At 31.0% G+C, this 15,402-nt stretch overlaps 1 protein-coding gene across 1 annotated transcript; it reads left to right on the plus strand.

Annotated features, from left to right (window-relative positions):
* The first annotated feature begins 1,298 nt into the window (after positions 1-1,298).
* On the plus strand, positions 1,299-3,516 carry LOC134241370 (uncharacterized). Its single transcript, XM_062723439.1, has 2 exons — positions 1,299-1,529; positions 3,367-3,516. Exons 1-2 carry the CDS (start codon positions 1,299-1,301, stop codon positions 3,514-3,516), a joined length of 381 nt encoding a protein of 126 aa, XP_062579423.1.
* The last annotated feature ends 11,886 nt before the right edge of the window (positions 3,517-15,402 follow it).

Here is a 15,402-nt window from a genome sequence, read left to right on the forward strand (position 1 = left end):
TTTTTGTAATTTCTGCAAATAAAAAAATTGTTAAATAATTGGCTGGCTCATATTTAGAGATTCACAAACATTGAATCAAGGGAAAACCCGGGGATATATACTAACGTTATATATAGGTCCCTGATGGAAACATATGGCATGTGTATGGCTACAACTTGTAACTTAAGAAATTCCATGCTTGCATTTTATTTTTAATTGTATTACCCTTTCTGCACAATATTAATGAAATAGAATTCATTCAAATATCCATCCCCCTTTTTTTTTATTATATATTGATAATTTTGAAATCTAAAATCGTTTTAAAGCCGTATTTCTTATGTCGGATAATTACCTTAATAATTATATATTTATAATTCAAAAATAATAAATAAGTCTAAACATGTATTTGGTTCCAGAAATATCCATCCCCCTTTTTTTATCATTTGAAAATTTCGTTGAAATCTAAGATCAGTATTAAGCCGTATTTGTTTTGAAAAATGGATTCTTAAATATTTTGAACTATTTTGAGTTAAGAATCGTGCGTTTGCGTTAGCAATCGTGTAAGATCGTGTAACGTGTAGAATGTTGCGTGAGGGATCATTAGTGTAACATTTTTATTCTTGCGTTAATCGTGCGGAATCGTTCGTGTAACGTGATGTTTGTGTAAGTTGTCAACAATTATGTTGCAGCCATTGTATATTTTTCAATGGAAAATACACTTATTTGGTGTAGATATGGTTTTCAAATAAAAAATAATAGATCGGGCTTACCAATACAGTTCTTTAATGTTTTCAAGAATTGAAAAAAAAATAAATTAATTAATCAAAAAGCAAAATGATACTAAGAAATTTTCAAAACATTAAAAATACAAAGGCATTATATACCAGGTATATTAAAGATTATACAGTGATCTTGGTCTTACCGGAATTTTTAAGTGCAATGATTTGAGGGGCCCCTTTTTTTAGAGACACCAACTTCACACTGATCTTGAATGTTTGACATTTTGGTTTTGGGTTTTGAACCCTGAGTGAATCCTACACTACCCAAATGAGATTTTTTCTGGATTTATTAACATTATCATCATCATCTTATTTCTAATGGAGTATATAGATAGATCCAGTTGACTCTGGCTACTCGCAGCTAATGGAATATTTTGGGTGTTATTTATTAACTGACCTTTATTTTGAAGTTTCACTTTAAAGTAAATTATAGACTATAAATGTGTAAAATAAATTGTAAATGCAATTACAAAAAAAAATACATTAAATTAAAGTGCTATTTAAATATCAGTGCATTCAATATGAAATTGTCTTTCAGTAATGAGACAAAGAGGACGTTTCGCCGGATTTTCCCTTTATATCTCCTACACACCTCACAAAGAGAACGGCCATCTTTGTTACAGGAACACACTTCCATTGCCTCCCTTGGAGTTTAATACAACGTGTATTGGATATGGTCGTTACGTCATCTATTACAATGAAAGACTGGACGGAGTTACCTACCCTGAAGGATACCAGTTAAACATATACACACAGTTATGTGAAGTCGAAGTAAAAGGTTTTAATTTACCACTTGTTTTTGTTTTTTTTAAGTTATCAAACCATTTAAGAGGTGAAAAAAAACCCATTCCATCGCCTTACGTGGATATATAGGAACATAATCGCGAGTTTCAAGATTGTAACTCTCCTGATGAGGCGCAAAAATATCCATTTCAGACGGAGGTGGGACAGTTTGTTTCTGTATACAAGCGTGCATAAATAAATGAACGATGTTTATGGCTTTAAAATTTATCTAATGTTATAGAAAGATAAATATTTAAGCAGTGATGCATTTTATGATTTTATCCAGCTCAACTGTGTATATTTATAAATCTACTTTCAATTATGGGTACTTATTGAAAACGAAATAAACGTCGTGGTCTCTATAAAAGTAAAAGATTTTCTTGATTGTACAAACATTCGCTAAAAAGTTGGTTTTTTGAAGTTATACATGTAATAAGGAAAAAATTAATGTGTAAATTAGATTGCCGACATATAATGACCAGATTCATGTTTACCGTATTTATTAGAGGTCCATATATCTTTCCATCGTTAAAATTCGCATCCACTTAATTTTCTTTTTTGTTCCGATTTTTTTTTTGCTTTAAAAATGACACCTTTACTGTAATTCGGTTATTCTCGAGTTGAACGTGCATCCCTTTCAATTATATAGTGCCGATAAACCAGTATATCGATGATGCGATATATCCAATAATAAATATCTGTCCCACCTATTTGTTTACGCGGCAACCAAACTCCCCTCCTCAACGAAAGAGCGCACCAAGGGAGATAATCTCAAAACTTGCGTATTGTATGCTGCAAGACGCTATCATATTTGTAACAGCAGAAAATAATCAAAATTAAAACAAATACAAGCTCCATATAAACAGGGTATATTTACTGAATTTTACATTTCTTACATTAATAATGAAGTGTCAAGAAATTGTCTTTAAAGAAAGGTCACAAAGAAGGAAATTTTATAAAATATCTTGATTTTAATCACTGCTTTTTGAATTGTATAAGAAGACTGATAAGAAAACGCTGTGTTATGGCGTAAGTACATTTGATAAGCACATTTAAGAAATGTATTTTATTTTTGAAGATTCGTGAGAACATGGACTACGACGCTTCACGCAGGCATATTTCATAAGCGTCACTTCATGATAAAAATTTCCGCAAGAGGTGTAGTTAAAGTTCATGGATCTTCAAAAATAAAATTCATTTGTTATATTTACTTTATTTTCCGATAGTTGCCACAAAATTTTGCCATTCAACTGTCATTTTAAAAGCAAAACAGTTCGCACTATAGTTTTTCACGTCAAGTACGGCATTATGACGTAACAATGGATATATTCATGCTCATCCATGGAAGTTTATGAGAAATTGAACAAATTTCTAATTTGAAAGGGATGTTAAAAGGAAATGTAAATATTATAACTTGAATGAAATTAAAATTTTTTTTTCTTTAAAAAAATTATAAAACCAAAATGTACAAAATGGAGAATCAATTACGTACAAAGTAAAATTTGCTTTCTGATAATGTTAGCTTTTTCCATTTTTTCAACAAACAAAACTGTTTAATAACCTCTTTTTCCAGGATGTCCAAGGCAGGAGTTATGGGATTAATTGTAATTTACCTTCCCCCGGGGAATTTTAAGAAAAGAGATGTAATATTGTGGATGGGAAAGTTTTGGGATGTTTTTGGATGGGCGGGGACATGTGTAAAATTAAATCATTTGATGTATTGATATCTGATTATTTTTTTTGTTTTTTTTTTTTATAAAATTGAAATTTATCAAATGATAATTCTAACATTTACATTTGATTTCTATTTTCGTTCCTTCCAAAGAATGTCCGTGGGGATGGTAGGCCCTTCGGGAAAGACAGTTGTGCAGGACATTGCAGAGGGAACCAACCCTGTAATCACGTGACTGGTCAATGTGAAGCTGGTTGTGCAAATGGATGGATGGGGAAGTTATGCGATGAACGTAAATATTGATGAAATTTCAGTTTGTTTATTTAAAAACAAATAAGTTGATATAGTCCAGCATTTAAAAGGATAATTTCCAGTTAAGTGTGGGCTTTTATTAGGCCTTGCATCATCGACGTTACCTAATTAGCTTCTGAAATTTACACAGCTTTCGTTCACTATTGAAATATTTTTAGGATAGAAATTAGGCCAATGTCAACTGGTGTAGCAAATAGCAAAAAAAATAAATGTAATATTTTTTCCTTTGATTGAAGTATCAAAGAAAAATCTGGACGGAAAACGTAAAATCTGAAAGAGTCTGTTTCCGACTGTTTAAGATTAGGAAGAATTCCGTCCTCATTAATTTAGGTGTCGTTTTTCTCGATCGTTCGTTTCCCAAGAATTAACACATTAACGACATTTCCCAGCTTTGGTAGCATAAAAACATTTCTTCACAGTTCTATTGTTCATACCAGTTATGTCAAAGACATTCATTTAACATAAGTATGCTGATTTCTTTCATTTTTTTCCCGTAACTGTATTGTTGTCATGCAGACAATTTGGTTTGTTTAGCAAAGGGGGATAATTCAAAAAAAAAAAACGAAAGTAGAAAATAAGTAGGAACGTAACAGACGGGTTTTTTAAAAAATTCAGGAAAATATCTATTAAAGTAAAACTATTTAATTATTCCTTCAAAAAGTAATCTGGAAGCGGGAAATTCCCGTAAAGACAGCAAAAGTAGTTCCGGCTGCTTAGTGCAAGCGAACTCTAGATTTTATTGATGCAGGTATCAAAACAATTTTTACCCAATCAGAATCAAGTATCTTATAGAAAATAAATGATTTAAAGACGTACAACACACTGGGGGAGATAACTCTTGCGATTTCAATTGAACGTTTGACGTGACGTGAAGTTTAACGTCAAAACGACGGTAAAACGATCCCGATGTATATCAATCATGAAAGAAAAACGGGATACGGGGCTTGGCTGTCATTACATGTATGCGTACCATAATCAATAAGTATTTTTTTTTTTATTAACCCGATTAAACTCCGTAAAAAGCAAGACATTAAATACCATCCCTTAATGTTTATTTCATTTCATATGTACAATAAATTGTATTCTTGATCAAAGCGCAGCTTCTTTTTTCATTCTGAAAATTGTATTTTACATTGCCTAAATTCTCATTATGTACAATATATTGGCTATATAACTTTCCCCAATAATGGTCTTCATTACAATTTGTGCATACACGATATAAATATTGTTTTTCTTCTTTAATTAATTAAATAAAACAACAATAAATAAACAATAAACTTTTTACAATGTGAAATTGATGTTGTTCTCAGACCCTTACCGATCAAAGAGGAACAACTCTGAAAATGTAGGAGATGTTTATTTTCCCCCCCTTTATTGGTTTTCCCAAACCCAGTACTTTTTACAGCAAGCCCTTTGATAAATCCAGAATTGAATACTATAGACCTCATATACACAATGTAAAAAAAAATTTGGGAAAAGAATTTTTTTTTCCTTGTTTAAAAAATTTCTCCTTTTATGAAATATTTATTGCAGCAAATCGTAATTTTTGGCTTTCTGTAACAATTCTTGCATTTCCTCGAATCTAAACAAAAAGGTACCTATAAGATTTTAAAAAAATATTTAATGTGGGATTTCATATAAATTGAAATAGATGAAGAGTTTAATGTTTGATATTTTGAAGTTAATGCGGACGAATACGGGAAATTTTTATTTTAAATTTAGAAGCGACGACATTGAAAGAAATGCGTACAATATCATGAGGGGGGTATGTACTTAATCAAATGCGATTTCTCCCCCGGCCCCATCTTTCTCGTTTGAAATAATGACATGAAAGAAACTACAAAATTTTTCCCCTTTTTATTTACAGGGGGGGTTAATATACACCATTTTTATAATGAATAAAATTAAAGAAATAAAATTAAAAATAACATTTAAGTTCAATAAAACTTAATTGGGATTGGTTTTATGTGATATGGAATGCATAACGCATACGTATATGGACTAAACACTAAAATCTTTCAGTAATTTTTTCCTGATACATATAAAAAGAGTAGTCATTATTTTTCTCATTTAAAATTTTAAAAAAAATCATACCTCCCGGATTTTTAAAAAAATCCCTTATTTGCACTGTAAACAACCCTTTTGTCAAATGCTAAGGGTCTGCGACCAAAAAAGGAAGGGATGGGGGGGGTGGGGTATTCAAAAATTGCCTAAAAATCTACATTTAAATCGCTTTACATATGAGAACTTTTTAAAATTTTTAAGTTAATATATTTTTGAAGCAAAAGCAATATTCCAATTTAATTTTTTTAATGTGTATTTGTAGATTCATAAAACAAAGTTTATCGACCCCCCCTGAAAGACGCGCGGGAACGTGATTTTTAAAAGGGGGAGGGAGTAATTTTCCGCTATTAAATCAAAACTGGTCGAACAAAAATTATACAAAAAATTATGAAGATTATTTTTACTACCAGCAACCTAAAGAAAGTTTTTTACCAAAATTAAACGACAGGTTTTTTCACAAAAAAATTTTTAATTTGAAAAATACGCAATTTTCAAGGCTTAGAAAATTCATAGTTTTTCAGTTTAAGGTCTTTAAAAATTGTTTTGATGATATGTATATCAAAAAGATGACTATATTTTTGTGTTAAATGGTTAAAGGAATAAGCCAATGAAATTTGACATTCATATCTAACCTGGTTTTATTGAAAATCAAGGTTAAAGTAGTTCATTGATTAAAAATGTTTTCTCCTTGTAAACAACTAAAGGGGGGTAACTTTTGGAAGTTCCTGTCCAAAAACCACTCGAACGATTTTGTCAAAAATATGTATATATGCAGTAGATATAGTCATGTACTAAATATACAAAAATAACGAAAATTAAACGACAGGAATTTTTTGGGGTAGGTGTGTTGTACATCCTTAAAAGTTATCACACGGCACAGAGACGGAGCTTTGTCTCCATCGTAGTCAAGAATTTAAAGTTTCTGATATTATTCATTTCTAAACCAATTTATTCGTCATTTGACAGAAGCTAGGTACGTTGCGCCAAAAGCCACGCCTTGACTGAAATCAAAGCTAACCTGAGAACTGTAATAACATAATATGCAACATGTAGTATTAATTTGATTTCGAGTTTTTTTTTTTTTCACTTGTGAAATTTTAAGCAAATCATCCGAGTCCCTTAGTTATTGTATCTATACAACGTCAAATCTTTGTACTTGTAAATCAATAACAAAAATAAACATCAAACAACTTAATGGGATGAAAGTCCAGATGACTTCAGTTTTTCCATCGTCAACTTTTCTTATTTATAAAGTAATATTCCAGGGGTCCGTGTTTTATGTCCTGTAATATTAACATGTATATTTTTTGCAGAGTTTTAAAAGAATGATCTTGTTTTTTTTCTTCTTTTTGACACGTTTCAAAAATTTGTTACAGGTTCTTGAATAAATGTAACATACCGCTTGTTTAAATTAAAAAAAAAGGCCTAAACTTAATTTTTTGTACAGTAAATGTGTTATTGTCCGAACATTTTAGTTTAAGTTTAATTTTTTGCTCACCTAGCCAAGGCTCAAGTGAGCTTTTCTGATCACATTTTGTCCGTCGTCCGTCCGTCCGTCCGTCTGTCTGTCTGTCTGTCTGTCTGTCCGTCTGTCCGTCTGTAAACTTTTCACATTTTCGACTTCTTCTCAAGAACCACTGGGCCAATTTTGACCAAACTTGGCACAAAGCATCCTTGGGTACAGGAAAATTTAAATTCTTAAAATAAAGGGCCAAGTCTCTTCACAAGGGGAGATAATCAAGAAAAGACAAAAATAGGGTGGGGTATTAAAAAAACTTCTTTTCAAGAACCACTGGGCCAGAAAAGCTGAAACTTATGTGGAAGCATTCTGGGGTTTGTGAGTTTTAAATTGAAACATACCCCCCGGGGGGAAAGGGGGGGGCCACAATGGCGAATCAATTTTTACATAGAAATATATAGGAAAAACTTTGAAAATCTTCTTCTCAAGAACAACTGGGCCAGAAAAACTGAAACTTATGTGGAAGCCTCCAGATCAAGAGTAAATACTAAATTCAAAACAAAATAACCCCCGGGGGAAGGGCGGGGGCCCCAATGGCAATCAATTTTTACATAGAAATATATAGGAAAAACTTTGAAAATCTTTTTCTAGAAACCCAAAGGGCCAAAAAAATGAAACTTTGTGGAAGCATCCTGGTATATGTAGATTTTAAAATTTTTAAATCATACCCCCGGGGGAAAGGGGGGGGCCACAATGGCAATCAATTTTAACATGAAATTATAGGAAAAAAATTTTAAAAACTTTTCTCAAGAACCACTGGGCCAGAAAACTGAAACTTATGTGGAAGCATTTGGGTTAGTGTTAGTTCTAATTGTTCAAATCATGACCCCCGGGGGAAGGGCGGGGCCACAATGGCGAATCAATTTTTACATAGAAATATATAGGAAAAATTTTGAAATTTCTTCTCAAAACCACTGGGCCAGAAAAACTGAAACTTATGTGGAAGCATCCTGGTATAGTGTAGATTCTAAATTGTTTAAACCATGACCCCCGGGGAAGGGGGGGGCCACAGTTTGGAATCAAAGTTTTAATGAAATATATAGGAAAAAAATTTGAAAATTTCTTTCAAAAACCAAAGGGCCAGAAAACTGAAACTTATATGGAAACATCCTGGTATATGTAGATTCTAAATTTTCAAATCATGAACCCGGGGGGAAGGGCGGGGCCACAATTTGGAATCAAAGTTTTACATAGAAATATATAGGAAAAATTTTTGAAAATCTTCTTCTCAAGAACCACTGGGCCAGAAAAGCTGAAACTTTTTTGGGAAAGCATCCTGGTATAGTGTAGATTCTAAATTGTTAAAATCATGCCCCCCGGGGGAAGGGCGGGGCCACAATGGGGAATCAAAGTTTTACATAAAATTATATAGGAAAAATCTTTGAAAATATTCTTCTCAAAAACCACTGAGCCAGAAAAGCAGAAACTTATGTGCACATGGAAGGATCCTGGGGAGTGTAGATTTCAAAATGTCTAAATTAGATAGTGGGGTGGGGTTTGGGATGTTTAGTATTACAAGGGGGGAAAACTGGTAAAAAACAGAATGGTCAAAGCTTCTCAGGTGAGCGTTGTGGCCCATGGGCCTCTTGTTTAAGCATTGGTTAATGTGAATTTTGCTAGTTTTGTTTTTCCATACTGAATAAGCAAGTGTACCTTAACTGGGGTTTTTTTATATCAAGACATCCAAACATTTTTATAGAGGCTATGGGTTATATTTGAAAAAATTTACATAAAAACAGGGAATGCCATGTCCAAATAATTCCAAATAAATAAAACAAATTGTAAAGAAAACAAATCAGAAAAAATGATTTTTTTTCTCCCTGTATACAATTTTTTTCAGACATCATTGGTTTTTCCTAAGTAAAAAGATAAAAAAATTCAAATCTACTACGCACTGAATAATACTATTACAGCATGTAACGATGGATTTTACGGTCCAGATTTTCCCATGCTGCAGTGGTCATTGTCTGAATAACACCTACTGTAGCAGAGAAACTGGTCATTGTGCGAACGGCTGTAGCCTGGGATATACAGGGGAGTTTTGAGTAAACTTTAATGTTTAATAAATGATTTTGTTTAGAACTACTATATAGTATCCCTTTTATGAGAAAAAAAAATCAAATTTTTTTTACACAGCATGTTCTTGGATTTTTTGGAAGCAATTGTCATAGACAGTGTCATACAAAGTGCAAGAATAAAAGATGGACCATAGGATGGAACTTGTTTAGAAGGGTGTTTAGACGGCTTCGTTGGAAGAAAATGTTTTAACAGTAAGAAATTAAATTGTTTATTAGAAGTTGCACAATGCATTGTTAATCTTATCCAAATGAATGAAATCTTTTAGGCATATAGTGGTTACCATATAATTTTTTAACGATATAAAATACTCTTAGTTTGCTTTCAGTATGCGAAGAGGGATATTTTGGTTCAAACTGTTCTAATGTTTGTTCTTGAACAATTCCTGTCACCATATTGACGGCTCTTGTAATCAAGGTCTGTGTAATTTCTTGATCTTTGATTGACTTCATTTACATGTGATCCTACACATTTATTTCTGTGCACTACATTTTATGGTGGCATATTTCTGCCTCCTAAATGCAAGATAAATTATGTAGACATGCAACATAATTATGTAAACATGAAACATGATTATGTCAACATGCAAGTTTATTATGTTGACATGCAAGACCAATTTGATAAGAAAAAATAGTTTTAATATATTTTTAATTTCTAACTAACCCCTATTTCATTGTAATCAAGATGCAACATAATTATGTAACATGCGACTTATTTATGTCAACATGCACATAATATGTAGACATGCAACGTATTCATTTGAAAATGCGAGATAATTATGTCAACATGCGATTTATTTCTGGCAACATACAAGATATTTATGTTAACATGCAAAATATTATGTTAACATGCAACTTATTATTTTGCATGTTAACATCATATCTTGTTTGTAAAAATACAACTGTATGTTTACATAAAAAATGGCATTTTGACATAAAAATAATTAATAATTACCTTGAATGTAAACATAATAAGTTGCATGTCTAAATAAGTAACCCGCATGTTGACGAAAATAAGTGCATGTTGACATAAATAATCTTGCATGTTGACATAATTATCTTGCATGTTGACATAAATAAGTTGCATGTCTACATAGTTATTTTGATTTAATCTACGATTTCAGATACGGGCGTTAGTAAATTTATTTTTTTTTTATTAGATAGGTAATTTCATGTCAACATAATTAACTTGCATGTTGATATAAATATGAATTATGTTCATTTAACATGATTTTTTAGTGGGGGGAGAAAAATTCCACCTAATTTTAAACATTTTTTTTTTGTTTTGATTTTTATTATAAAATCATTTTGGTTAAATACCCGATAGCTTTCATTATGAACTGGGGGCCCTATTAACGTATTTAGTGGTAGACCATATCAAATAGTGAGAAACATGTAAAAAAAAATATAATAAAAAACATTCTTGATCTCATTTCTTTTCCCCTAGAAAAGGCATAAAAATTTCAGGGTATAGTACAATTTTACACCATATGTTTAACAATATATAAAAAGCTTAATAATATACTGAAAAGTTTTCCAAAAATTGCTACTCGCCGCATTTTAGCAACAGAGAAAAGGAAAAGAAAGGCACAAAAAATTTAAAAAGGGGGGGGGGGGGGGGGTTTAAACTAAGGTTCGCTTTTTTTCTTTTTTCAGCATGAAAACTGCATAAAGATAAAAGCAGCGAACATGACATTTTCTAATTTTTATTTTTAATTAGCTTTATTAAAAATACCAAGCATTAGGTCCAAAAGACCGTTTCAGAGAGAAAAATAAACTGAAATGTATTGGTAAAACAATACATAATTATAAAGATATATTTACTTATTTTATGAAAATAATTTTGATGAAAAATAAATACTGTAAATAAAAATAGAGGCATACATGTATTTGTATTTTCAAATGTTATATATATTGATTTATTTTTCTTCTGCATCAATATAAATCCCATATTTAAAAAAACGAACTTTCTTGTTTTTATGCAAAAAACTTCAATATTTTTAATTGTACGAGGGTTGATCCAAAAGTATTGTCAGAGTGTCCATATCTTTCATATTTGCTTCATATTATCAAATATAGTATATCAAAAGATGCACAAATAAAAATTTAATTAACATTGAAATTTTTATTCCAACTGTTTATTTAATTTTATTTTATAATGTTTAAAACATATACATAGGAGGTGTCGCCGCGTCACAACTGAACGTCACGTTTTTAAAGGTATTTTTTTTAAAAATGAAAAAGACAAACACATTAAAAATTCTAAAAAAAAGCCTAATTTTCCCCAATTTTTTTTAAAAACAGAATTCACTATTTTTAAACTTTAATTTGAAAATTAGATGAGGCATTGGTATTTCTGATCATTATTGTTTTACTCTGTTGAACAAAGGAATATTCGAAATTGGGAAGAAAAAAAAGCGCCTCGAAGTGCTGTAATGCATTCTTTTCTTCAAAATATGTAAATCGTCACTAGCGACTGTAATTTGATTAATCAAACTCACGGAAGAAAAATTAAAAGAACTTTTTTTAGATGGTTTCAGCTATTTTGGGCGGGAGAGGGTCATTGAATGATCGGCGTAAGACGAGAAGATAGAAAGATGAGAGGTTGGACGGAAAAGTTCAATGGTACTGTAAACGGTATTTGCCTGAGAAAATTCGGACAGATAAAGCAGAGTTACAGATCCATGCATTGTTAAAATCTTTGATTTACGCTGCAGATTTTTTGTCGCCCTTTTGTTATTATTTCTTGTAGTTTATTCTTTAAGCTCTTTTATGTGGAATAGTATACGATAATTAATCATATACATTACTCCAACTATTGACACTTTATTGACCGTTCAATGGGCCAAAGAGTCTTCTATGGATTTGGAATGTCGGTTTAAATGATTCCCCTTTTTTCGTCCATTTCCCAAAAACAGTTTTTTCTGAAATGAACAAAAGGAATAGGACTTAAATGTAGGGTTTAAATTATCGGATATTTTTAAAGCTTCAAAACCATAAACTATAACAAATAATACCAAAAGCGAGCGAAAAAAAAAGGTTTTAAATGCATGGATCTGTAGCTCTTGCTTTATTTAATCCGAATTTTTTATAAGCGAGAGGTACATTTTTGCGGCTATGGTTAAGGCGTTGTAAAAAAAAAACAAACCAAAAACAAACAAAAAAAACCCCCCCCCCCCCCAAAAAAAATAAACGATACAGTGACATGTGAATTTTTATGGTTTTTATGGTACTGTTAAAAAAATTTGGACAGAGGGCTTAATTATGACAAGAGTAGTGTTAATGGGTAAAGAATTTCAAAGAAAGTGAAATTTTTAAATTTTCGAATTAAAATTTTTTAAAGAAACGAAAGGGAAACGCTTAAAATATGCCCGGGGGTATCCGTCATATGACGTTGTATTTAAGTGTGGCGACTCCATAAACGCACAATGTTTATAATCCGATAATTTGGAAAGTTTACTTCATATTCCTTCAGTTTTTTTTTTGGTCTGATTTGAAATAAAAATAGCTTCTATCATTTATAATTTTTTGTTTTAAATGATTAATATCAATTTTATCAGTGTTGTGACATTACTTTTGGAAAAATCCCTATCAATATTTAAAAGTAAAATCAAACTACTTAAAATTTTACCATTCTTACTATATTTTTTAAAATTTATAGCTATTGCTAAAGAGTAACTGTTAACATTCTGAATAAGGCAGTAAAAATGTTTTTCTTAAATGTGAGAGAAGCAAATCTTATCCAAATGTTTGTTTAAGGTGGTGTCAATTCTACATGAACTCTTTTAGCAGATAAAGCATCCACAGAGCCTTTTGCAGTAGAGATTCCCATTTCAGTTGGTGTTACTATCATTGCTGTATCTGTTACTGTTGTATTCATAGGATTTAAAAGGTATTGTTCATATTAGTTGGGAAAGTAATCAACATGCACACACTTTCGAGATGATAAAGATGAAATTAAAAAAATTTAACCATGACTGATGTTGAAAACTGTTTTAGTCAAGAACGACAGTCCCTTGCAAATTGGGTTGTAGATGTAAACCTTGCCTGTTGACAGGTCGCATCCGTTGTAAGAACCATACCGATATATTTATCAGATTGACGGACCATTTCGTAATCAAATTTCAAAGAAATAAAGGTCTTAATTTGATGAAAATTTAAGTCAAAATAGTACCAAACGGTAGAATGTATCTACTACATGTAACGAAAACATTATAACGACTATAGAAATCAAGAATTGGCAGTTTAAACGAGGATGTTGAAATTCCTAAAGCATCAATTTTAAAATTGATATGAAACCAGCATTGTTTAAAAAAAAATTGTCGTATCGGCTATACGGTGCATTCTCATGTGAAATAAAGACAATATGCAGGCTATGTCGGAAATTTTCTACCAAATTGAGAAAAGTTGATGAAATTTTGGGAAATGAAGACAATCTTGTGTGAATTACAGTTTAGTTGTTCCAAGTAATTGAAACACCAAAATATAAAACGAAAAATAAGTGAAAAGAAAATAAAGCCATAAATTTTGTCCTAGCAATTTGCCTAATTATGAAGAAACACGCATTCTTTTTTTACAATACCTGCTTAAGTGATCATATAAAATTTTAAATTATTTTTGTAAAATTTTTACGTGATATAAAAGAATTCATTACCATCGCAAAGAAATTCTAGTTTACTAATCCGCTGGAAAATTATAAAATCATTATTACAATTTCTTTTTGTAGACGGAAGAAATTCATAGAATTTACTAGAAAATTAAAACAATCAAAACAGACAGCAGGACAGAATTCCAATTCACATAGTATGAAAACAGTATACGAGGATTTGCACGGCTTTGAAAATAAAGACCACTACCAAGAGCTACATGTTAATCTCAAACAACTTACGAAAACCTGTTTTTAAATTTTGAGCTCTGAGAATTTGCAATGCATTGTACTGCAAGCTAAAGCATCATTAAAGATAAAAACAACAAAGTTGGTCAGTTGTTTATTTGTATCCAAGTAAGATTTGAACCTTTTGTCGGGGGCTTGCATATTATGCTTAAGATTGACCTAGAAATCTTTTAAAAATTGTCTTTGTGTATCATCTTTTCAAACTCGGATCTCCCAGAGATGTCTTAATTTTTTATCGTGAATGATCTGTATATATTTAAAGCTAAACAATTTGAGGATTCTTGATAACAATATGATGGTTGTTCCGAAACTATTCAGAATGAACATTTAACTCAATTTGGGGAAATTTATAAAAATTCGAAAAAGATTACCAGAATTCTATTTTATAAATGCAAATGACACAGTTTTGCAAGATTCTCTGGATAACCAAAAATCGATACGTAGAAAAAAAAAAAACTCAACACCCGAATTCAAGACAACGCCGGATATCGACATATAAAGACATCATTTGCAGGAGGAATAAACTTAAGAACTAAAAATTTTTTTTTTTTTTTTATTATTGCCATGAAATAACGTTAATGATAAGAAAGGGAAAAAATCAGAATGCTTCAAAGTTTCCAAAACTCATTTGATCTGCCTTATGAAAACCTTACTGTAACATTAATTTTGTAAAAAAAAAAAAAAAAAAAAAAAAAAACGAGTGTAATCGTTCATCTCCTTTAATTGACCCTTAACTTGGGGAATATTAGAAAAATAAATATTCACACTATCTGGGAATCTCGATATTTATGTAACTCTTAATATCATGACTTTGCTGTTCTCCAGGACATTTATTTCAAACATGTCCCCAAATAGAATTCTATCCTCATTGTGAGCTACAATAGCCCTATGGACCATTATGTGTTTATGGGCTTTGGTCAATATAAAGAAATCACTATTAAAAAGCGTATAAAGGATTCATGGCTGAAGACAAACTCCATACAGTAGGGTCGGTTCTGGTACATTTGCTTGTACTATAACGTACTAATTTTTTGGAATAATTTGGAATGAAAATTTATCTTTTTATTTGCTTTACAAAACTACTTTAATCACAAAATAGTCCAATTTTTTTAAAAATATAACAATAAGATTTTTTTTTCAAATAAAAATACTGAACTCAATTTTTAACTATTTTTTTAAAAAATGAAAAGAGTGGTAGCTAGAGTGCTGTGAAATGTTTTTTCTTTTGTTTTTGGGCCCCCCGGAGGATATTGTTTTTGTCCTGTGAGTCTGTTTGTCTCTATATTTCACAGGTGTTTTACTTGTAACAAGATCTTCGTTTGGGT

Source organism: Saccostrea cucullata, unplaced genomic scaffold (genome assembly GCF_032062105.1).
Source record: "Saccostrea cucullata isolate Sc308-1 unplaced genomic scaffold, CSIRO_AGI_Scuc_v1 ctg13791, whole genome shotgun sequence".
NCBI lineage: Eukaryota > Metazoa > Mollusca > Bivalvia > Ostreida > Ostreidae > Saccostrea > Saccostrea cuccullata.

Bases quoted from the DNA above. Each gene is read 5' to 3' on its own strand.
- LOC134241370 (XM_062723439.1), top strand. From the start codon at position 1,299: ATGAGACAAAGAGGACGTTTCGCCGGATTTTCCCTTTATATCTCCTAC. The intron at 1,530-3,366 runs GTAAAAGGTTTT...TTCCTTCCAAAG, and splicing joins CACAGTTATGTGAAGTCGAA to AATGTCCGTGGGGATGGTAG.